The sequence below is a fragment of the Capricornis sumatraensis genome, chromosome 1, assembly GCF_032405125.1.
Source record: "Capricornis sumatraensis isolate serow.1 chromosome 1, serow.2, whole genome shotgun sequence".
Taxonomy (NCBI): Eukaryota; Metazoa; Chordata; class Mammalia; order Artiodactyla; family Bovidae; genus Capricornis; species Capricornis sumatraensis.
In genome coordinates this window covers 113,392,493-113,415,885 of record NC_091069.1, presented here as the reverse complement: position 1 = coordinate 113,415,885, position 23,393 = coordinate 113,392,493, and the positions used below count along the sequence as shown (strand labels likewise).

At 40.5% G+C, this 23,393-nt stretch overlaps 1 protein-coding gene across 1 annotated transcript in view; it reads left to right on the top strand.

Annotated features, from left to right (window-relative positions):
* The window catches only part of MAP3K7CL (MAP3K7 C-terminal like), a 44,847-nt gene extending 25,210 nt beyond the window's left edge, over positions 1 to 19,637 (top strand). Inside the window, exons 4-5 of the mRNA XM_068981541.1 lie at positions 3,448 to 3,563; positions 19,457 to 19,637. Of these exons, the coding sequence (XP_068837642.1) occupies positions 3,448 to 3,563; positions 19,457 to 19,637 (297 nt within the window). The remainder of the gene's footprint in view (positions 1 to 3,447; positions 3,564 to 19,456) is intronic.
* Positions 19,638 to 23,393: the final 3,756 nt, after the last annotated feature.

The window sequence follows — 23,393 nt, the reverse complement described above, 5'->3', positions numbered from 1 at the left end:
GTATATTTGTATTGTTGTGCAACCAATCATCAGAACATTTGCATCTTGCAAAACTAAAACTCTATTCTCATTAACCAATTATTCCTCATTTACACGCACCAGCCCCTGGCAACTTAAAAAGATAATTTTACAATATTGTGGTGGTTGTGCAATATCACTTCTCGCCTTGCTTAAAAAAAAATCTATTTTGCTCTTCAGTGCTTTCGTGCAAATGGAAGAATGTGTATTGGTGCTGAGTTAGAAGTCAGGCTGGGTGAAGACAGAGCTCTTAGGGGCAGGAGACTGAAGTGAACCCTGGCATCATTTTACTCCCTGAAACCCTGAACATGAAGTATTTTTGTCTTTTTAAAAAGTTAAGAAAAACTTCTTAATTGTGGGCAGTCTTGAAAATATTGTGATATATAGCATGGTCAGCCTAATGAGAGCGTGTGAGGAAATTGAATATATCTTGAAAAGCTCCCTTTCCTCATGTCCCTTTAGCATGATCATGCTACCAGCACATAAAAACATCTTCAAATTTCCCACAGTTAAAAACTGCCAACAGGGACTTCCCTGGTGGTCCGGTGGTTAATACTTCTCCCTTCAGTGCAAGGGGGTGCAAATTCAATCCCTGGCCAGGGAACTGGATCCCATATGCCTCGTGGCCAAAAAACCAAAACATAAAACAGAAGCAATCTCACAAAAAACTCAATAAAGACTTTTTAAATGGTTCACATAAAAGAAAATCATTTAGAATATACAAGGGATTACCTGGTTCTGACTTAGCTGGGCTTTTTTTCTTAAAGTCATGATAAACCAAGAAGACACATATATTTGAATAATTTAAAGATGAATCTAGGGACTTTTCTGGTGGCCCAATAGTTAAGACTCCTCGCTTCCAATGCAGGGGGCACGCTTTTGATCCCTGGTCAGGGAACTAAGATTCTACATGCCAGGCAATGCAGCCACAAAGTTAAATAAATTAGTTTAAAAAAGCTTTTAGAAAAACAATGCCATTAAAAAAAGAAGTCATGAAAACCTTGTCCCTTTAATAAAAAGCATTTCATGTTGGCAAGCCAAGGGGGGAAACAGGCCTCTCGCCTCTTAAGAAAATTATTATCTGTAATTTTCAGTGTTCCTTTTAAACTATAGCAGCGAAGGGCATTTCTCCCTGTCCGTGACTTCTCTCATCTGTACCCTCTTTGGCATGCAAGCATGGAGTCCTAGAATTTTCTGGCTGTCACATAGGTGGCTATGCTGAATTCAACGTGTGGGTACCTCCATGTGGCAGCTTATGGGCTGAGCTGAATATAGTTTATGAGTATTCATAAGGGCAGGAAATAGGATGCGTTGAGTCTTAGGGCTTTCCAGTAGGCAAATCCTTTAACAGGGCACAGGTGATTTAATAGCAGCTTGGCAAGGGTACCCAGAATAAATTGCTTTCATTACCCTTCCTCTTACACCTGGTCATTTGCCAGTGTAACAGGTGAAAATTGAGGAGGGGGTGGTGATTTCTGAGACTAGAGGAGCCAGGAGTTCTGAATGCCTTTGGCGATGGCTTTATCTCCTGGGGTGGGTTGTACTGTAATACTCCTGGGCACTACTTTGCAATTTATTTCACTGTAAAAAAGCATAATGGTTCCAACAGGGTGAGTTTATGCTGTGAATGTGTCCGTGGGGCAGTGGGGAAAGATGCTACGTAATAGAATTATTGGATTAATTTCCATAGATTAGAACACAACAGATGTTCCACATAAAGGTTCATTTCATCCACATCTGCTTTGAATTTTATTTCCTTTAGAAGATCTCTACTCAGAAGGCTTCATGACAAGTAGGAAGGGTTATCTTATTTATCAGTCAGATTTTATAGAATTTTGTAGAACTTTCTAGAATTTTTTTGGCATCTTGGGTGAGACTGCAAAATATGACACCCCAAAAAATCAGTTTTCTTGAAGAATATAATGAGAGGCACAAGTAGTAAGGAATTCATTATTTCTCATTTACTAATATAAAATTAGTGAGATTGTAACCTAGTCAGACACATAGCTTACATATTTAAGAATATTGTGAAGAGAAGATTAGACAGAAGAGCCTGTATAACAATTAAGTCATCTTTCTCAGATATTGGGCTTCCCCGGTGGCTCAGATGGTAAAGAATGCAGGAGACCTGGGTTCGATCCCTGGGTTGGGAAGATTCCTAGAGAAGGGAATGGCAACTCACCCCAGTATTCTTGCCTGGAGAATCTCAAGGACAGAGGAGACTGATGGGCTAGAGTCCTTGGGGCCGCAAAAGAGTCAGGCACAACTGAGCGACTAACACTTTCTCAAATATTATGCAACATTTTTCTATAAATACTTGAAAAGGGTGATTACAAACCTCTTTAAAAGAATGTTATCTAGTTTTTCTCAAAGTAATGTGTTTAATAACATGCTGCTAATTAGAACTTAGAATTGCGAACCGAGGGAAAGCCAGTTCTTTAAAAATAAATTCTAGAAAGAAGTCAGCATGTTGTGGTTAGAAAAACTTGTGTGCTGGCTGTTGCACCCCTCAAGGACGGGAGAAAAGCACAGACAGGAATCCTTGTTCTCTTTGCCTGCACATGTTGTAAGCACCGTTTTATTTGTGATTTGGTCTTTCATATGGTTTGTTAATTGTTGCAACCATTATTTCCAGGCCAGCATCATTTCTTCAGTTTGGATTCCTTTCTTTCTTTTTTTTTCTCTTGGAGTATAGTTGATGTACAATGTCGTGTTGGTTTCAAGTGTACAACAAAGTGAATCAGTTATACACATGCATCATATTTTTTTAAGATTATTTTCTCACAGAAGTCTTTACAGACTACTGAATAGTGTTTCCTATGCTATACAGTAAGCACTTATTAGTTATCTATTTTATGTATAGCGATGTATGTATGTTAATCCCAATCTCACAACTTATTCCTCCCCCTATTCTCCCCTGGTAACCATCGGTTTCTTTTCTATTTCTGTGACTCTATATATTTATTATTGTTTTTGTAGGTAAGTTTATTGGATTCCTTTCTTGTAGGGCTCCTCCTCTCTACAAGTTGCATTTATGCCTCTGGGCATCAGGAATAGAAATCAAGGGGTGATTGAAACAAACAACCAAAATATTCTCTAAAGCGGAGTTTAAGATTCTTAGAATTATAGGGGACTTATTTTTCAGTACATGGCAGGTAACTGACCTGTCATGGGTCTCAGAGCTCTGGCCTGGGCCTGAGGGTGCCCTGGAATAACACTGGAAGATGCACGCGGCGGGGGGTGGGGGGTTATCGGGTCACTTCTCCATTTGTAGTCAAATAGAATCGGCCAGTCTCTGTCCAGTGTGGACTGACAATGCCATTCTCCTGCAAAACCTCTCCCTCTAAAGATCATCAGGATAGCACGGCGGTTGGTAATTTATTCTGCAACAAGGAAACGGACTGATTTCTCTTTTTTGTGTGTGTGAAGCCTCTGCCGCCTTGTCATGACTCCGTGGAATCCATGCAGGTGTACAAGCAGCACTGTCAGATAGCAGAAGAATACCGCGAGGTGAAAAAGGAGATTGCCCTGCTGGAGGAAAGAAAGTAAGTACTTTCCGCCCCCCGCCCCGGATGCCCTCATCCTTGACCGCTGACTGCTGCTCATGGACTGTGGATGGTAGGGGAGGACAGGTTGAGCATGGGGGCGAGAGGGAAGGAGACAGGTGGGCAGGAGAACTTTCTGTGGTTCAGGCCTTCTGTGCCTTCATCTGTGATTCTAGGAGTGATACAAGCAGAACTGTGCTAGATGAAAGAGAGTGGCCAGAGGGACCAGGGGAGTGTGTCCTACTCGAAACTTAACTTTTTAATGAGCATTCTTTAATTCCGGAAATTAGAGATGCTAAAACACCACCTAGAGCCACGTGATGTTCCCTGTGAATGTGCTCAAAGGCCCCAGGGCACTTTGTCTTAGGGTGGATTTTAATTAATGCTTTAATGCTGGCATGCCCACCTCAGGTAAAGAAGCCACTGGGATAGCTCCTTGGGATAAGGTAAATGTATTAGTTGATTAACTGCATTTTATAGCTCAATAGTCCAGTAAGTTTTCTTTTTTTTTTTTTTTCAATCTTCACAGCTTCTATTATCATTAAAGTTCTGCTGAAGGGAGTTAGGCAGTTTATTAATTAAAGCATTCTCACTTTACGTACTCATAACTTTATGCTTCTGAATTCTCCTTTTTTTATATTAAACTTTTTGCTTCGTATTGGAGTATAGCCGATTAACAATGTTGTGAGAGTTTCAGGTGGACACCAAAGGGACTCAGCCATTCATGTATCCATTTTCTCAACTGCACTAAATTCTGCCGATATCAACTCAGTGATCCCCATTCTTTCATCCTTTGAAAGCCTCAGACACTTTTTCGTCATAGCTTTGGTCAGTGTGTACTTTACACATTTATTAGGGAGATCTTTTGATGAATATTGGCATCTCCTGCTAAGTGGTAAGTGTCCTAAAAAGAGAGGATAGTCAGGTGTTTCCCACCATCATTTGCCTAAAGCACAGTACATAATACGTAGATACTGAATAAATTTCTGGTGGATGAGTGACACATAAGCCAAACATATTGTGAGTCTTTAAGTTTCTGCTCTTCTTCTTCTTCTTACTGGAGTGATACATGGTATCACAACATATTTATATTTATACTTATATAAAGCATAATTTTTAAATGACTCTAAGGGAAACATTTTGTATTGAGAGATTTATGAAGCTCTCAGGACCCTTTGAAGACTCCCCAGAATGGTAGTTGGACAGGATAATATTGTGGGGAGCAGCACTGGTTTTAGGGTCGGACGTCATTTATGCTAAGACCAGTTGGCATGTTGCAAATATCTTCTTACTTCCTTACTTTCCTTCAAACATAAAGTCATACCTGGACTTTTGGCTATAGGGCATTGAAAGATGCTCATGAGGAGATGAGAAACACAACTTTTGCTTTGTATGTCTGAGACTTTCTTTTTGGTCTAAGAGTTTTCACAAATTGGTTGGAATGCTTCGATAGTACATTTGCATACAATCTGAGTCCTTCAAAAAGTGCCATAAAGGAACTGAAGATGCCTATTAATAATGTAACCAGTGATGAAGTTAAAGGAGGACTTGTATTATCAGTGGCTTATAAATGTATCTTCCTGTTGGTGTGTATGTGTGTGTTAACTATGGTATTGTGATAGGAAAAAAAGCCCCAGGTAAATTATGTATTTATTTGTAAATAATAAATATTTTAGACTGAAGGTATAGTGTTATTTAAATTAGCCCCATGTGTAGCTTTTTTTGGGAGGTGGCAATACAAGACTTTCCCACTAAATTATATGTTTTGTAAGTGTATATTTTTGTATGCTGCATCAAAAAATACAATAGGACAGTATGAGAATGATTCCTTGCTCTCTTATTGAAACATATTCTTGCTGTTTCTGCAAAACTCATCTTACTTTCTCTCTCAAGCCTATTTGGAAGGGTTTGGAGTTTTCTTGAAATTATGATGTTGTCTTTTTTTTTTTTTCCATAAGTAATTCACTAGACTTTAGACAAAGGCCAGATTCTTTATTTATTTTCTTTCTTTTTGGTAAAATCTCTCAAAGTCCTTTTTATTCATTCCTGTTTCTGCCATTTGGGATTGGGACTTGTTACTTCAAATCTTGGTCAGCATAATATTCTAACTGGTTTCCCTGCCTGTGGTTTCATGTTGCTAGAGAAGGACATGAAGTTTTCCACCTAGATTGTGAGATCTGCCTCAGTATGGGGTTAGTGCCTCTGCAGAATGTTTTAGCTCATTCTCGCCTATTCACTTTTTCTGCCTCAGTGCCCTTGCTCACACCAGGCTCAGTCTAGAGTCTCCTTCCTTCCTCTTCATCTGGCCAAATGCTACCCTTGAAAAGAACTTAGCCTGTATCCCTCCCCAACCATCCCACTGTGATCAGCACTTTTCCTGGGTGAAGAAAAACTTACTGGAATGATTCTTTGGGTACTTTTTGTAGGCGAGTATTATCAGTAGTTACTCACTGACTGGGGTCAGACAGTAAAGAATCTGCCTGCAATGCAGGAGACGTGAGTTTGATCCCTATACCATGAAGATCCCCTGGAGAAGGAAATGGCAACCCACTCCAGTATTCTTGCCTGAGAAACCCCATGGACAGAGGGGCCGACAGTCTACTGGCTACAGTTCATGGGTCACAGAGTCAGACACGACTGAGTGATTATCACTATCACTGAACTGTATGTCCTGTCTTTCTGACTCTGTCTAGTTCCCTGCAGAGCTCCATACCCTTTAACCTCTTTTTGTATCCCAGTCACTGAATAGGGAGTTGAGCATAGGATAAAATATGAGTTGGGGTGATTTATAGTGGCCGATTATAGGAGATCATTATATCCACCATGTAGCATTTTTTATTTGTAATTTGTATGGTCTGTATTTAAAATATGGAGTCAGTATCACAAGTAAAGAATTGCTAAGATAAATTGTTAAAACTGGAAGTATGGTTATATTTTATATTTGTAAAAAAATGAGCTTGGTCTTACAAAGGCTTTGTGCAGTTCATGTTTTTTTTTTTTTTTTTAACACTTTACTGAAGAGGGCTTCTCTGGTAGCTCAGACGGTAAAGCATCTCCCTGCAGTGCAGGAGACCCAGTTTGATCCCTGGGTTGGGAAGATCCCCTGCAGAAGGAAATGGCAACCCACTCCAGTACTCTTGCCTCAAAAATTCCATGGACTGAGGAGCCTGGTAGGCTGTAGTCCATGGGATCGCAAAGAGTCGGACACAACTGAGTGACTTCACTTTCACTTTCACTTTACTGAAGTAGAAATTTATTTTGCAACAGATATTTTCCTAAATGGTCTTTTTGTTTAGGCAAGATTGTTGTCCAGTTGCTAAGTTGTGTCTGACTCTTTGTGACCCCATGGACGGCAGCATGCCAGGCTTCCTTGTCCTTCACTGTCTCCTGGAGTTTGGTCAAACTCATGTCCATTGATTTGGTGATGCTATTCAACCATCGCATCCTCTGTTGTCCCCTTCTCCTCCTGCCCTCAATCTTCCCCAGCTTTAGGGTCTTTTCCAGTGAGTTGGCTCTTCGCATCAGGTGGCCAAAGAATTGGAGCTTCAGTTTCAGCATCAGTCCTTCCAATGAACACTCTGATTTCCTTTAGGATTGACTGGCTTGATCTCCTTGCAGTTCAAGAGACTCAAAAGTCTTCTCCAACACCATGATTCGAAAACATCAATTCTTCGGCACTCAGCCTTCTCTATAGTCCAACTCTCACATTCATACATGACTACTGGAAAAACCACAGTTTTGACTAGATGGACCTTTGTCAGCAAAGTGATATCTCTGCTTCTTAATACACTGTCTAGCTTTGTCATAGCTTTTCTTCCAAGGAGCAATTGTCTTTTAAATTTGTGGCTGCAGTCACTGTTCACAGTGATTTTGGAGCCTGAGAAAAGAAAATCTGTCATTATTTCCACTTTTCCGTCTTCTCTTTGCCGTGAAGTGATGGAGCCGGATGCCATGATCTTAGTTTTTGGATTGTTGAATTTTAAGCCAGCTTTTTCACTCTCCTATTTCACCCTCATCAAGAGGCTCTTTAAAGAAAAAAAAAAAAAAAAGAGGCTCTTTAGTTCCTCTTTACTCTCTGCCATTAGAGTAGTATCATCTGCATATCTGAGGTTGTTGATACTTAGTCAAAATAGAGTGGACCATATGGATTTGACCGAAATAGATCAGCTCTTCATTTTTCAGTCATTTGGATGAGAATTTCTTCCCTTTTATTTAATAAAATGTGACTGATTACGTTGCTTCTGGTGATCGGCTACCATAAGCTAGACGCACAGAGAGATGCTAATCCAGGTGTTCTATTTTAATTTTTAAACATTTTATTTATTTGTTGTGTCTTTCAAAAGGCTTCCTTCAGTTCTATCTAACCCGTCTATACATAGCAAATATCTACTATGTGTCCTACACTGTCCTCATTGTCACAGAATTTATAGTCTTGCATAGAAGAAAAACCTACACCAGATGGCTTACAAAGCAAGATAAAATGATAGCAAACTTATGCCATAAAGACATGCTGTAAAACTTCCCCAAATTCCTTCCCTAAGAACAGCCAAGGACTCAGGCTTTGAGACGGAGCTTATGGTTGCTGGGGGCAGGGATGGGGGAAGGGCTAGTGAGAGAGTTTGGGTTGGATGTGTACACACTGCTATATTTAAACTGGATAATCAGCAAGGACCTACTGTATAGCACAGGGAACTCTGCTCAGTATTATGTGGCAGCCTGGATGGGAAGGGAGTTTGGCAGAGAATGGATATATATATAGTGGATATATCTATCCAATGGCTATATGTATATCTATATATATGACTGGATATATATGAGTCCCTTTGCTGTCCACTGAAACTCTACAACATTGTTAATTGGCTCTACACCAGTACAAAATAAAACGTTAAAAAAAAGAACAGCCACCGCATTCAGTTGTGCAGTGAATGTTCCATACCACACTGAGAGGGGCACTGTCCATATTAACCCAGGTGTTTTAAAAGAGAGTTTTTACATGTTGGAGCCATGTGGGCACAGGTTAAACTGAAATTCACTCTCATCTCCAGAGGGGGTCTCCCTGGATCTAGTTTGAGAGACTTCACAGAAGGGAGAGAAAAGTTGATTATATATTATTTTAAATATTGTCCGTTGGGTGGATAAAGAGAATCAAACATTTTCTAAGATTACAAACTCACAATAAGGTGAATTTAATTTAAAGAATATTTTCTGTTTTATTGATTAATGATATACAAAAAGCTGCTTCTTACTTTCATTGGAAAATTTTCTCTTCTCAGTTGGAAAAAAAAGACAATTTTACTGAAAGCTTTAAAAATTTACCAATAAGTCTGACATCTTTGCAAAACTCCTACTATCATTTTTGCCTATTTTTTCTAACTCTTTTGTATGTGAATAAATATATTTATATAAGTACAAATATAGTAACATAAAATATATACATACTTTTTCAATAAATATTATGAGCATTTTTATAGAACGCATATAAATTTTGTGTATGTAATGGAAACTCATAGAAATGAGATTTTGTTGTTGTTGGGCTATAAACTTGAATTGGTTATTTTGTTATTATTTTCTTTTTGTTTCCTCTTTCTTTTTTTTTCTTGCCATTTCCTTGGTTTTTTTCCTTGCCATCCTGTGGGTTAATTGAACATTTTTTAGAATTCCATTTTTATCTATTTTAGTATTTTTTTAAAAAAATTTTATTGTGATATAGTTGGTTTACAATAGCAAAGTGAGTCAGTTATACATACATATAAATATATATGTATATATATACGTATACACATATACATATATTCACTTTTTTTTAGATTCTTTCCCATATAGGTCATTACAGACTTATTGAGGAGTCTGTATAGTAGTATACTGTGCTATAGAGTAGATCCTTATTAGTTATCTATTTTTACATATAGTAATGTGTATGCTGCTGCTGCTGCTGCTGCTAAGTCGCTTCAGTCGTGTCCGACTCTGTGCGACCCCATAGACGGCAGCCCACCAGGCTCCCCTGTCCCTGGGATTCTCCAGGCAAGAACACTGGAGTGGGTTGCCATTTCCTTCTCCAATGCATTAAAGTGAAAAGTGAAAGTGAAGTCGCCCAGTCGTGTCTGACTCTTCACGACCCCATGGACTGCAGCCCACCAGGCTCCTCCATCCATGGAATTTTCCAGGCAGGAGTACTGGAGAGGGGTGCCATTGCCTTCTCCAAGTAATGTGTATATGTCAACCCAAATCTCCCACAGATATTTTATGACATTTGAAATTTATCACTGAATTGTTTGCATGTCTTAAAAATGTGTTTTTGGGAATTCCTTGTCAGTCCATTGGTTAGGATTCTGCACTTCCACTTCAGGGGCCTGGGTTCAATCCCTGTCGAGAAATTAAGATTCTGCAAGTCATGCGACACAGCAAAAGAAAAAAAAAAGAGAAGGTATAGTTAAACTATAATTAGTTCTAAAATTAAAGTTGTAATTAGTAAAGTTTGCTTTGTATTTTATCTCATTCAGAGGAGAAACCACTTGTTGCTCTATGTATGAAACATTGTGTTAGGTGCTGTAGTGTTTAAAAGTTTGGCTTAGAGGGGCTTCCCTGGTGGTTCAGTGGTTAAGACTCTGAGCTTCCACTCAATGTGGGGAGGGGATGGTGAGGGTTAGATCGCTGGTTGGGGGACTAAGATCCTACATGCTGTGGGTTGTGGCTGGGGTGGTGGTGGTGGGAAGATTGACTTAGAATATCAGGAAAAACTCTTAGAAAATTTGGGTTGAAAAATGTTATGTAACAAAAGAAACAATTCAGGGGTTTTTGGTAGACTCAGAGTTGTGCGACCATCATCACAATTTTAGAACATTTCCATCATCCCCGAAAACAAACCTGGTGCACTGAGTAGTCAGCCCCCATTCCTCTTCCTCCTGCCAGCCGCTGGCAGCCACTCAGCTATTTTCTGTCTCTGTGTGTTTGCCTGTTCTGGGTATTTCAGAGAAGCGGAATCATGCGGTTTGTGGTCTCTTGTGACTGGCCTCTCGCACTTAGTGTACTGTTTTCGAAGTTTATCTGTGTTGCGGCATGTGTCAGTGCAGGTAGACCTTGGAGGTGTTGCAAGTTTGGCTCTAGATCATGGGCAATAAGGAGAATATCGCACCAGAGAGTCACACAAATTCTTTGGTTTCCCAGTGAATATGAAAGAACTTGCCTGCAATGCAGGAGACCTGAGTTCGATCCTTGGGTTGGGAAGATCCCCTGGAGGAGGGAAAGGTTACCCACTCCAGTGTTCTTGCCTGGAGAATTCCATGGACTGTATAGTACTGCTGCTGCTGCTGCTGCTATGTCACTTCAGTCGTGTCCCACTTTGTGTGACCCCATAGACGGCAGCCCACCAGGCTCCCCCGTCCCTGGGATTCCTCACGCAAGAACACTGGAGTGGGTTGCCATTTCCTTCTCCAATGCATGAAAGTGAAAAGTGAAAGTGAAGTCACTCCGTCGTGTCCGACTCTTAGTGATCCCATGGACTGCAGCCTACCAGGCTCCTCCGCCCATGGGATTTTCCAGACAAAAGTACTGGAGTAGGGTGCCATTGCTTTCTCCTGGTACATGGGGTCTCAAAGAGTCGGACTCGGCTGAGCAACTTTCACTTTCGCTTCACTTTCATGTTTATACTATTAATCTGTTAAGTATACTATGTAATCTATTAAATGTGTAGCAGCATTATGTCTAAAAAAGTACACGTGTGCATGCTAAGTTGCCTCAGTCGTGTCTGACTCTTTGTGACCCTATGGACGGTAGCCTGCCAGTCTCCTTTGTCTGTGGGATTCTCCAGGCAAGAATACTAGAGTGGGTTGCCTTTCCCTTCTCCAGGGGATCTTCCTGACCCAGATACCGAACTCACATCTCTTGCAGCTTCTGCACCGCAGGTGGAGTCTTTACTGCTGAGCCACCAGGGAAGCCCAAAAAAGTACATATCTTAATATAAAAACACTTTATTGCTAATAAATACTAGCCTTCAGAAAATTGTGGTCTTTTTACATAATAACATCAAAGATCATGGATCACAGGTTACCATTACCATTACAAATACAGTAATAATGGCAAAGCTTGAAATATTTTGAGAATTTCCAAAATGTAATACAGAGACACAAAATGAGCAAATGTTAAAAAAAAAAAAAAGCAAAGCAAAATACAGTATCTGTGAAGCACAATAAAGCAAAGCGCAATAAAATGAGACACAGCTGTGCTTCATTTCTTTCTATTGTCAAATAATGTTCTGCTGTATGGTTATACCACGTTTATTTATCCATTTGTCAGTTGATGGACCTTTGGATTCTTTGCACTTTTGGCTATTACGAATAATGCTGCTGCAAACATTCATGTGGAAGTGTTGTGGGGATGTATCTTTTCAGTTCGCTTTTACTAGGAGTGGAATTGCTGGGTCCTGTGATAGTCCCATGTGTAACCTTCTGAAGTGAAAGTCACTTAGTCATGTCCGACTCTTTGCGGCCCCATGGAGTATACAGTCTGTGGAATTCTCCAGGCCAGAATACTGGAGTGGGTCGCCTTTCCCTTCCCCAGGGGATCTTCCGAACCCTGGGGTCGAATCCAGGTCTTCTGCGCTGCAGGAGCATTCTTTACCAGCTGAGCCACAAGGGAAGCCCCATAACCTTCTGAGGGGCTGCCAGACTGTTTCTGAAATGGCTGCACCATTTTATATTCCCATTAGAAATGTATGAATGATCCAATTTCTCCACATCTTTGCCAACATTTATTATGTCTTTTTGGTTATAGTCATGCTAGTGGGTATAAAATGATATTTCTTTGTGGTTTTGATTTACACTTCCCTGATAGCTGAAAATGTTGAACATCTTCTCACGTGCTTTGTGACATTTCTATGACATCTTGGAGAAATGTCTATTTGGATCCTTTGCCCATTTTTAAATTGAGTTGTCTTTTTATTATTGAGTTAAAAAAAAGGATATATAATTTTAATGGTAAAACATTAGAAAAGGGTTTTCATAGGGGGAATACCAAAATTAACATCTGATCTGTATTTCTTGTCTTTTTTTTTTTTTTTTTGCTGCTCTGCATGGCATGTGGGATCTTAGTTCCCAAACCAAGGATCAAACCGACATCCCTTGTATTGGAAATGCAGTGTCTTAACTGCTGGATCACCAAGGAAGTCCTGTCACGTCTTTTAAAAGTATTTAAAATGATGCTTGAGGGAGCAGTATCTCACTGAGGGGAATATATTGGGATAGAGGAAATGGAGTGAAAGAAATTTGTAAAGTCAGTTTAGAAACAGCCCTATTTTGATTTGTTTTTAGTTATGGTATTTAATTTGTTTTGAAATTTCCAGCAGCAAGAGGTTTTTCTATTTCACAAGAAACGTTTATTTCTTTGGGATATTTCTGTGTTACATTTTGGAACTCAGAGGTGTTTAACCTGTGTTCTGGGGAAACTCTCAAAGGTTGGGGACAGAGAGGGTGAGGGGCAGGGAAGGGCCAGATGGTGGAAGTTCAGTTTTACGTGTTTTACTTGCTTGACTTCAGGGAAGTTTTCTTTCCACAGTACCACAGTTAGCAAACATTGGAAACCAAACCTCGCTTTTTTTCATTCCCAGCATATTTTTCTGAGAATATTTATGCAGCCCTCAGAAAGTAGGTTTTCAGGGTTATAAAGAAACAGTGAATGAGGATAATTCTCCACAAGTGTTTGCAGGGTATGTAGTAATGAGGGAACGAAATTTGACCCTCTTTCCTAAAATGTCTAGTATAGATAAGATGGTTTGGGGTAAGTTATAGAATTCGCGTTCATTTTCCAGCAGGTGAGATACGCTTCCTGATAACTAGCCAATCGAGAATGGAGGCCAGGGCTTGGCTTGTAATAGGATTTCAACAAATATGTGTTGAGTGACTGAGTTGAAGGGCCAAAGAAGTGACGTGACTCTTCACTTTGCTCCAAGAGGCGGAGATATGGTCAAGGAGATTCTTTCATTTTAGGACTGAGCTTTATGTGAAATCCCAGTATCCCAGATTTCATCAGACTACGAGGTTACACTTTCAGTTGGTGCCCCAGTCATAACGATTTGGGCCTTTAAAGAATCCTCCTACAAACGCAGGAGATGCAGGAGATGGGGGCTCAATCCCTGGGTCAGGAAGACCCCCTTGGAGAAGGAAATGGCAACCCACTCCAGGGTTCTTGCCTGGGAAGTCCCATGGACAGAGGCACCTGGAGAGCTACAGTCCATGGGATTGGAAAGAACCCAACTGGACTTACAGACTAAACACCACCAGTGCACATATCTTTCGAGAATCACTAACTGTGCAGTCTAAACCTTCATTTAAACTAAACGTCTCCCTATGATAGAGATAGTATTGTATTACTTTATTATTTAAAATGAATACTTTAGCTCCTAGGGGCTAACCTACCAGGATTTTCTTTTCCAAGTAAAAATCTTTAGTCAGCTTTGAAAGTTCAAAGAGCCATAGTAGTGGTCTTCACAGAAGCAGAGAAATATTTGTCCTAATGATGAATCTATTTCCAACCTCCTACAACATAAAGAATGTCCTTCATTTTGGAATTACTTTGCAGAAAGTCTTCAAGTTCTTTCTACCAACTCACTAGGATTTCCCCTTTTCCTATTTGTTTTAGCAAATCAAACCTTTGCCAGGCATGCAGCTTAGGATGGGGACAACAGATGATCTCTGGTGCAGCCAAGGTTGTGACCTTTTCACTGTTGAGGTACATCATGTGGAAAACTATGTTACAGGTTCTTGACATCAGAAATAAGATTCCTGTAATGATTGTCTTCTGCACCTTTATCAAACTCTTTTGAAGGGAATGAAAGAAATGATAAATAAGAAATCAAAGCAAGACCCTATTTAGTCAATTATACATATTGACTTGTTCTTCAGATCATCTATTTATAAGACTATTTTTGTAGCTTGATGTGCCAGGATTTAATTATGAATTGCTAATGGATGAACATCAATTTGTCTATGTAAATGGGAGACCTGGGTCTGATCCCTGGTTTGGGAAGATCCCCTGGAGGAAGGCATGGCAACCCACTTCAGTATTTTTGCCGGCAGAATCCCCATGGACAGAGGAACCTGGCGGGCTACAGTCCATGGGGTCGCAAAGAGCCAGACACAACGGAGCGACTAAGCACAACACAGCACAATGGATGAGCATCAGTTTGTCTGTATAACTAGGTCTTGGACAGGAGGCAACAGATGTTTTGACAGTATTCATTAAATAGATGTATAATTGCTTATAAAATACATTAAAGTAATTTAGAAACCTATCAATCGAGTCTTCTTGATTCCAGTAAGGAATAAATTATTATTGACTTTCTCCAACGCAAGAAGATTGGACTAGACAATCACGACCATTCCTTTTAGTTGTAAAATCTGTGATTTTGTGATTTATTTTCCCTACCAGTTAAAACTGGTAATGGATGTCCTCAGGAGTTTTAAACAAGATCAGATATGGAACCTGGACAGTAGCCACTGTTTGTGTGACACAGTTAATTTGAAGAGATGAAAAGAACAGGAATAGAGCATCTGATGGGTAAGGGATTTGGAGGCATGTCTCTTTTTACTTACATAAGTTTTACTGATCAATTTCTTTAAGAAATTTCTTCAGGACTTCCCTGGTGGTAAAGCATCTGCCTACAATGCAGGAGACCTGGGTTCAGTCCCTGGGTCGGGAAGATCTCCTGGAGAAGGAAATGGGAACCCATTCCAGTATTCTTGCCTGGAAAATCCCATGGACGGGGGAGCCTGTAGGATACAGTCCATGGGGTTGCAAAGAGTCAGACATGACTGAGCTACTTCTCTTCACTTTCTTTAAGATCATTACATAAGAAACTGTGTGTGCATGCTCAGTTGCTTCGGTCGTGTCGTGACCCTATGGACTGTAGCCTGCCAGGCTCCTCTGTTTATGGGATTCTCCAGGCAAAAATACTGGAGTGGGTTGCCATGCCCTCCTTCGGGGTATCTTCCCAACCGAGGGATCAAACCCACATCTCCTGCATTGCAGGTGGATTTTTTACTGCTGAGCCAACGGGAAGCCCATAAGAAACTTAACAAATGTTTAATTATTAACGTTTATTGCTTAAGTTAAGTTTAGAGGCAAGAACCTTAAACATTTAATCAGAAGAATAGGTTCGATTCACAGCTGTTTCTTAATAGGTGTGTGACTTTTCCCAATTAGATTAAGTACTTTGAGTTTCTATTTATCTTTAAAACATGTGTTGACCCTGAGGTATCTTATTCTCCAATTATATTTAATCAACAAGTATTTTTTGCAGACTTTATATGTTTTCCCCTCTTTGGTCACACTGAATCCGATCAGGGATCAAACCCATGCCTCCTGCAGTGGAAATGTGAAGTCCTAATCACTGGATTGCTGGGGAATTCCCTATATTCTTTTTTCAAACCATTTTTAAAAACCATTTTAAACCATTTAAGTATAGTTAATTTACAGTGTTAGGTTAGTTTCAGGTGTACAGCAAAATTATTCAGTTAGGTATATGCTGCTGCTGCTGCTAAGTCACTTCAGTCGTGTCTGACTCTGTGCGACCCCATAGATGGCACCCCACCAGGCTCCCCCATCCCTGGGATTCTCTAGGCAAGAACACTGGAGTGGGTTGCCATTTCCTTCTCCAATGCATGCAAGTGAAAAGTGAAAGTGAAGTTGCTCATTCGTGTCCGACTCTTAGTGACCCCATGGACTGCAGCCTACCAGGCTCCTCCATCCATGGGATTTTCCTGGCAAGAGTACTGGAGTGGGGTGCCATTGCCTTCTCCAAGTTATGTATATATACACATATAAATTCTTTTTCAAGTTCTTTTCCATTATAGGTTATTATAAGATTTGAGTAAGGTGCCCTGTGCTGTAGGTCCTTGTTATTTATCTGTTTTATATATGCTAGTGTGTATATGTTAATCCCAAACTTCTAATTTGTCTTTGGGAGCCTTTGTGTTCTAAACATCATGGAAGATTGAAAGATCAATTAGAGCCCAAAGGAACTTTGTGTGTATGCATATCAGTGTTCCAGGTTATCTTCCCTTTGTCGCTGTTGGGCTGTTTCTTTCCAATACCTGATTTTGCTCAGTGGTCACCAAATTGGGTACACAAGGCAGTCCATTGAATGCAGGAGGAAAGTACTAGAACTTCTATTCTTATTAGTTTTTTTGCCCTTTTTCTTAGGCAACTTTATTTTGACAGTTTCAAATTTATAGAAAAGTTGCAAAAATGATATAAGAACCCCCATATTTCCTTATTGCATTCACTAGTTATTAAAAATTTCCCCAGCTGTGCTTTATTCTCCCTCTTCCCAAAGCTGCACACCACTGGGGTTCTTTCTTTCTTAGAGAGGTAGGATATATATCTATCTATATCACATGTATATATACAGATAAATAGTGAAAAGTGAAAGTGAAGTCGCTCAGTTGTGTCGGACTCTTTGCGACCCCATGGACTGTAGCCCACCAGGCTCCTCCATCCATAGAATTTTCTAGGCAAGAGTACTGGAGTGGGTTGCTGTTTCCTTCTCCAGGGGATCTTCCCGACCCGGGGATCGAACCTGGGCCTCCCACATTGCGGGCAGACGCTTTACCGTCTGAGCCACCAAGGAATCCCATATATATATATAGATGTATATGTGTATGTCAGTATCACTATCTCTATCATGCTCCATTGTCCTAAATACTTCAGTGATGTTTTCTAAGGACAAGGGCATTCTGTCACTTGACCTCAGTACAATAATTAAAATTAAGAAATTTAGCATTGACACAGTACTGTTATCTAATTCATAGCCTGTATTTCAATTGCATCCCCTAGTGGCTCAGCTGTGAAGAACCTATTTGCAAATGCAGGAGACATGGGTTTGATTCTTGAGTCTGGGAGATCCCCTGGAGAAGGAAATGGCTACCCGTTCTGGTAATTTTGCCTGGGAAATCCCATGGACGGAGACGACTGGCAGGCTACAGTCCTTGGGTCACAGAAAGTTGGACATGACTTAGTGACTAAACGACAGCAAGAACAAATTGCATCCCTTTCCCTATAATGTCCTTCACAGCTTTTTTTTTCCCAGTCCAGAATTGCATATTGATTTTGTTGTCATTTCTCTTTAGTTTTTTAACATGGGCTAGCTATTTTTTTTTTAGCATTTCCCTCAATTTGAGGTTGTCTGGTATTTGCGTTTTTTGAAAGGAATACCCAGGTGGCGCTAGTGGTAAAGAGTCTGCTTGCTAATGCAGGAGACATGAGACGTGGGTTCAGTCCCTGGGTGGGGAAGATCCCCTGGAGGAGCATGATAACCCACTCCAGTACTCTTGCTTGGAGAAGCCCATGGACAGAGGAGCCTGCACAGCTGCAGTCCATAGAGTCACAAAGAGTCAGCCACGACTGAAGCCACTTAGCAGAGCATGCACATACCACAGAGAAGATGTAGGGTCTTTTGTGACGCATGCAACATCTACTGATCTCGTTACTAGAAATGTCAAGTTTGATCACTTGGTTCAAGTGGTCTAACAGGTCTCTGCACTTTTTCCTACAGAGGAGGAAGAAATATGACCTACCCTTATATGGAGGTAAAGGAGAATTCAGTTAAATCTAGTTTAGGATTGCTAAGTCACTTCAGTCGTGTCCGACTCTGTTCAACCCCAGAGATGGCAGCCCACCAGGCTCCCCTGTCCCTGGGATTCTCCAGGCAAGAACACCGGAGTGGGTTGCCATTTCCTTCTCCAGTGCATGAAAGTGAAAGGTGAAAGCGAAGTCGCTCAGTCATGTCCGACTTAGCGACCCCATGGACTGCAGCCCACCAGGCTCCTCCATCCATGGGATTTTCCAGGCAAGAGTACTGGAGTGGGGTGCCATTGCCTTCTCCCTAGTTTAGGATTAACTGACACATATATGGGGAGTGGACCTGTTTTGGGTTGTCATGTTTATTAATGGTTTCCTAGGTGGCGCTAGTGGTAAAGAATCCGCCTGCCAATGCTGGAGATGAAGATATTCGAGTTCAGTCTCTGGATTGGGAAGATCCCCTGCAGTAGGAAATGGCAACCCACTCCAGGATTCTTACCTAGGAAATCCCATGGAGGGAGGAGCCTGGCAGGCTACAGTCCATGGGATCATGAACCCCGCACCCCCAATTTATTAAATCTAAACATGGACTACACATCTTTAACTCCTTACTATGTGTATTTACATCAATGAATTACTTACAAATATTTATTGAAAACTGATTTTGTTTAAGGCGTTATCACTACAGGCTCCCTCCAATAACCTTAGCCTGCTTCCTGAATTCTTGAATCAGACTCCTACCAAATGTAGATACATCCTTTTGTAGTTAAAGTGACAAGATATACATAAGGACTAGAGAAAGACATGGAAAATAAAACCTGCAGAAAGCAGCTGGAATTTCTTAGTTCGAAGAAACTTAGTCAAGGTTTGTTAAACTCAGAAAACAAAAGAAGTAATATCTGAACTTGGAAGACAAAACTTATTAATAGATGAGGGACAAACTATAGTCCCCCTACCCTTAAGACAGTAGCATCTTGAGTTGTAAACAAATTTTTCTGCTTTTTTCTCCAAAATAGTGGTAACATTTACAGTTAGTTGATCTCTTTAAAGGATTACTTTTCTTTCTGTCGATGGACTTATTGAGCTATTTGAAAGTGTATTTTAAGTATTTTGGATATACCTAATAGAGGTGCTGGGATAAAATAAAGGGAACTAACATTTGTGAAGCTGGAAAAATGACAGTAAGTCACTGGAGAAGCAGAGATGGGTCCGATTTAGCAGAGCGGAATGACATATTCGGCTTCCAGTATGCTGTTGCTGTGTAATTTAATTTCTTTCATTATGGTTTGTGCTTCTGCCTCACCTGCCCCATGCATCTTCAGAAAGGAGCTCATTGCGAAGCTGGATCAGGCAGAAAAGGAGAAGCTGGATGCCGCTCAGCTGGCCCGGGAATTCGAGGCACTGACGGAGGAGAATCGGACACTGAAGCTGGCCCAGTCCCAGTGCGTAGAACAACTGGAGAAACTGAGAATCCAGTATCAGAAGAGACAGGGCTCGTCCTAACTTGACATGATTCAATGTGAGCATAAGAGGCTGGTGACTGCTGTGCGCTGGCCAAAAGATATTTTATTTTAAAGGGGTAGCGAGTAAAATCTGTTGCTTCTCCTTATTACACACACGACCAAGGTCTACACTAATGAATTGCATGCTTGCCAGTCTAGTTGGACAGAAGGGCTATTTTCTTTTAAATAAGATAATGAAAGCAAACCTTTACCAGATGTTTTTAGAGATCATAATTCGTTTCAAAACATTTTTTTCCCCTTATTTAGCAAGGTATGATCATACTGTATATATCTGGGTAGAAAATGATAGAGAACATTGACTGTTTCTACTAAGAATCATGAGCAGAATTCAGCCATGAAACAGACTAGTAAGATGCTCCCTGCAGTTTCACATCGGTGTATTTTTAAATTTAATGTCTTTAATATTTCAACTGTGCTCCAATGTGAACTGTCAGAAACTTCACTGCATATATTTATGTTCACCAGTTAGGTTTAATCCCTCAGTGATTGATCGCCCTAAGAATACATGGTTGCATATCATAAAAGTGTTCTCATGAAAATATTAGCAGCAAGCATGTTTGTGTCGGTGCACATTTGCAGTGCTAACTTGCTGTTGTAATAAAAAACTGATAAAGGTATATTTTCTTCATGCCATGTTACCTCTTGGTAAACATTTCTGCCTTTGCTTGTGTGTGTTCTGGGGGAAACAGAAAGGTATTGTTTGGACATTACTTTGGTGAGTTCCCATGTAAACATCAGTAAAATTCTAACTACCCCTCTGTTTTGTTTAAGGAGATGTTTTGGGTCAGTGGTGACTAATAAGAATACATGAGTAAATTCAGGATTAATATGATCTTCCCCTGTTCTATCTATCACAATCTTTCCCCAAACTGATCTCTTTCTTTTATGTCCATTTCTATTCTTGTAACTTCTTTTTCATTAAACATGGATCAAAATTATCCAGTCTGTATTTTGTTCCTTTTTTAACCTTAATTTCTGCTAAAAGTTGGCATAAGCTAACCCTAGTCAGAATTTGCTCTTAGTTGTATTTGCAAGTGTCAAAAAAGCAGTGAAGTCTCTTTTCTTGGTAAGATTGTGGTTTCTCATATAAATAATTTAGACCTCTGTCCTGCAATGATGCATTAATGTCTTAAAGTATTTGCCCAGAAAACATAAAACAGAATAGCTGATTAAAGCACTAAGATGGCCTGGGGTAGACCAGTTGTTATTAACTGGGGTTGTTGCCCTCAAGGGACATTTGGCAAATTCTGGTTGTGGTCATGACTAGAATGCGGAGTGCTACTTGCATTTAGAGAGGAGAGGCCAGGGATGCTGCTGGACGTCCCGCCATGCACAGGACATCACAACAATGAAGATTTGTTTAGCCCAGGCTTCCTTTATGGCTTAAGTGGTAAAGAATCCGCCTGCAATGTCGGAGACCTGGGTTCAATCCCTGGGTTGGGAAGATCCCCTGGAGAAGAGAAAGGCTACCCACGCCAGTATTCTGGCTTGGAGAATTCCATGGACTGTATAGTCCATGTGGTTGCAAAGAGTCAGACACGACTGAGCTACTTTCACTTTCAATATGCCAATGGCGGTGAGGTCGATGTACCTTGGACTAATCACTGGACAGTCGGGCAAAGGCCAAGGGGAGACATGATGCAGGGCCATGGGTTTCTTGTCCTGTGCTGCATTTTCATAAGGTCCTTAGCATCCTCACCCTCAGCCTTCTCATTTGTAAGATAAAGATTTTTGACGGATCTCAAATTTGAAATGTTATGCAAGCCTATTCACCCTTAGGCTGCTTTGTAGAGGGCAGAGTGCTCAGCTTGGGGCTCTGTGATGACCTAGGTGGGCGGGATGAGGGGAGGGTGGGAGGGAGGTCTAAGAAGGAGGGGATGTATGTATACATATGGCTGATCTGCTTCATTGTACAGCAGAAACCCACATTGTAAGGGAGCTATACCCCAATTAAAACAACAGCAAAAATAAAACACCGAAGATAGCAAAAGCAAAACAAAACAATAGCAACAAAACAAACATTTAACCAAAGGTGAAAGTCCCTATTATCCTGTTCAGGTCAGTTCAGTTCAGTTGCTCAGTCGTGTCCGACTCTTTGCGACCCCATGAATTGTAGCACGCCAGGCCTCCCTGTCCATCACCAACTCCAGGAGTTCACTCAGATTCATGTCCATCGAGTCAGTGATGCCATCCAGCCATCTCATCCTTTGTCGTCCACTTCTCCTCCTGCCCCCAATCCCTCCCAGCATCAGAGTCTTTTCCAATGAGTCAACTGTTCGCATGAGGTGGCCAAAGTACTGGAGCTTCAGCTTTAGCATCATTCCTTCCAAAGAAATCCCAGGGCTGATCTCCTTCAGAATGGACTGGTTGGATCTCCTTGCAGTCCAAAGGACTCTCAAGAGTCTTCTCCAGCTCCACAGTTCAAAAGCATCAATTCTTCAGCGCTCAGCCTTCTTCACAGTCCAACTCTCACATCCATACATGACTACTGGAAACACCATAGCCTTGACTAGACGGACCTTATTATCCTGTTAGAATCTTCTTTTTTCAGTAACCTCAAGACATAAATACTAATATAGAGGAGGATTGGTTCACTAAATTTATATGTTTGTAAGGTTAATGAATGGATCAATGGTAAGTTACTGATCTTTATATACAAGGATTAGTTTTTGTTCACTGCCCACCTGAAGAAGGTTACACATATTTACAGAATTCAAGCAGTCATGGCACCTTATAGAAAATGGCCCGGGGGAGCAGGGAAATAAAGTTCCAAAATCTCTCCACTCTACTAGAATGAAAATAACCTTACAAGGTCAAAATACTTGAACACGCTTGTTATTATGTTAAGGAGACACTAAGTAAATAGTTTTCATATCTCTGCATATCTAAATAGTTTTCATATCAGTCTCAGCCTGAAATTTTATTATATTCCCAAAAGATATCTATTCATGACTCAAAAGCCAGCATCACTCTAGGTTTGTGTGTATGTGTTTAATATTTTTAAAATTGCAGTATAGTTGATTTTTAACAGTGTGATATTAGTTTCAGGTATACAACACAGTGATTCATTATAGGAGTGTGAGTTTTAAGCAGATTTTATTATTTAAAAATGTGGAAACAAGATTTCTCTGGTGATCCAGTGGTTAAGAATCTGCGGGCCAGTGCAGGGGACACAGGTCTGATTCCTGGTCCGGAAAGATAGCACATGCCACAGGGCAACAAGGCCAGTGCGTCGTAACTACTGAGCCTGTTTGAGTCCTACAGCCTGTGAGCCACCACTACGGAGCCGACACACTCTGGACCCTGTGCTCCGCAATAAGAGAAGCCACCTCAAGAGAAGCCCGTACCTCTGCTCACCACAACTAGAGAAAGCCCACATGCAGCAACGAAGACCCAGCACAACCATAAATAGATAAAATTAAGGAAAAAAATATGCAAGCATCATCTACTTCTGTGGCATTGCCAGGGAAATCTAAAGGCAAAATTTCTCATTGTCATTTTCATCTTTTCATTCACTTGACAATCCCCCCCCATCTTATTTACACTGCTTATCATCTATATAACACAGAATCATTTAAGAATTTTCTCTCTTCAAATATATTTGCAATGTTCTTGTGATTAGCAGTAACGAAAAGTTTATAGAGCATTAAAAATGAGCACAGAGGTTCAGTTAGTATTAAAATGAAGGTACTTGAATGCAAGAAAAATGTAACCCACATTATACTCTGCAATTGCT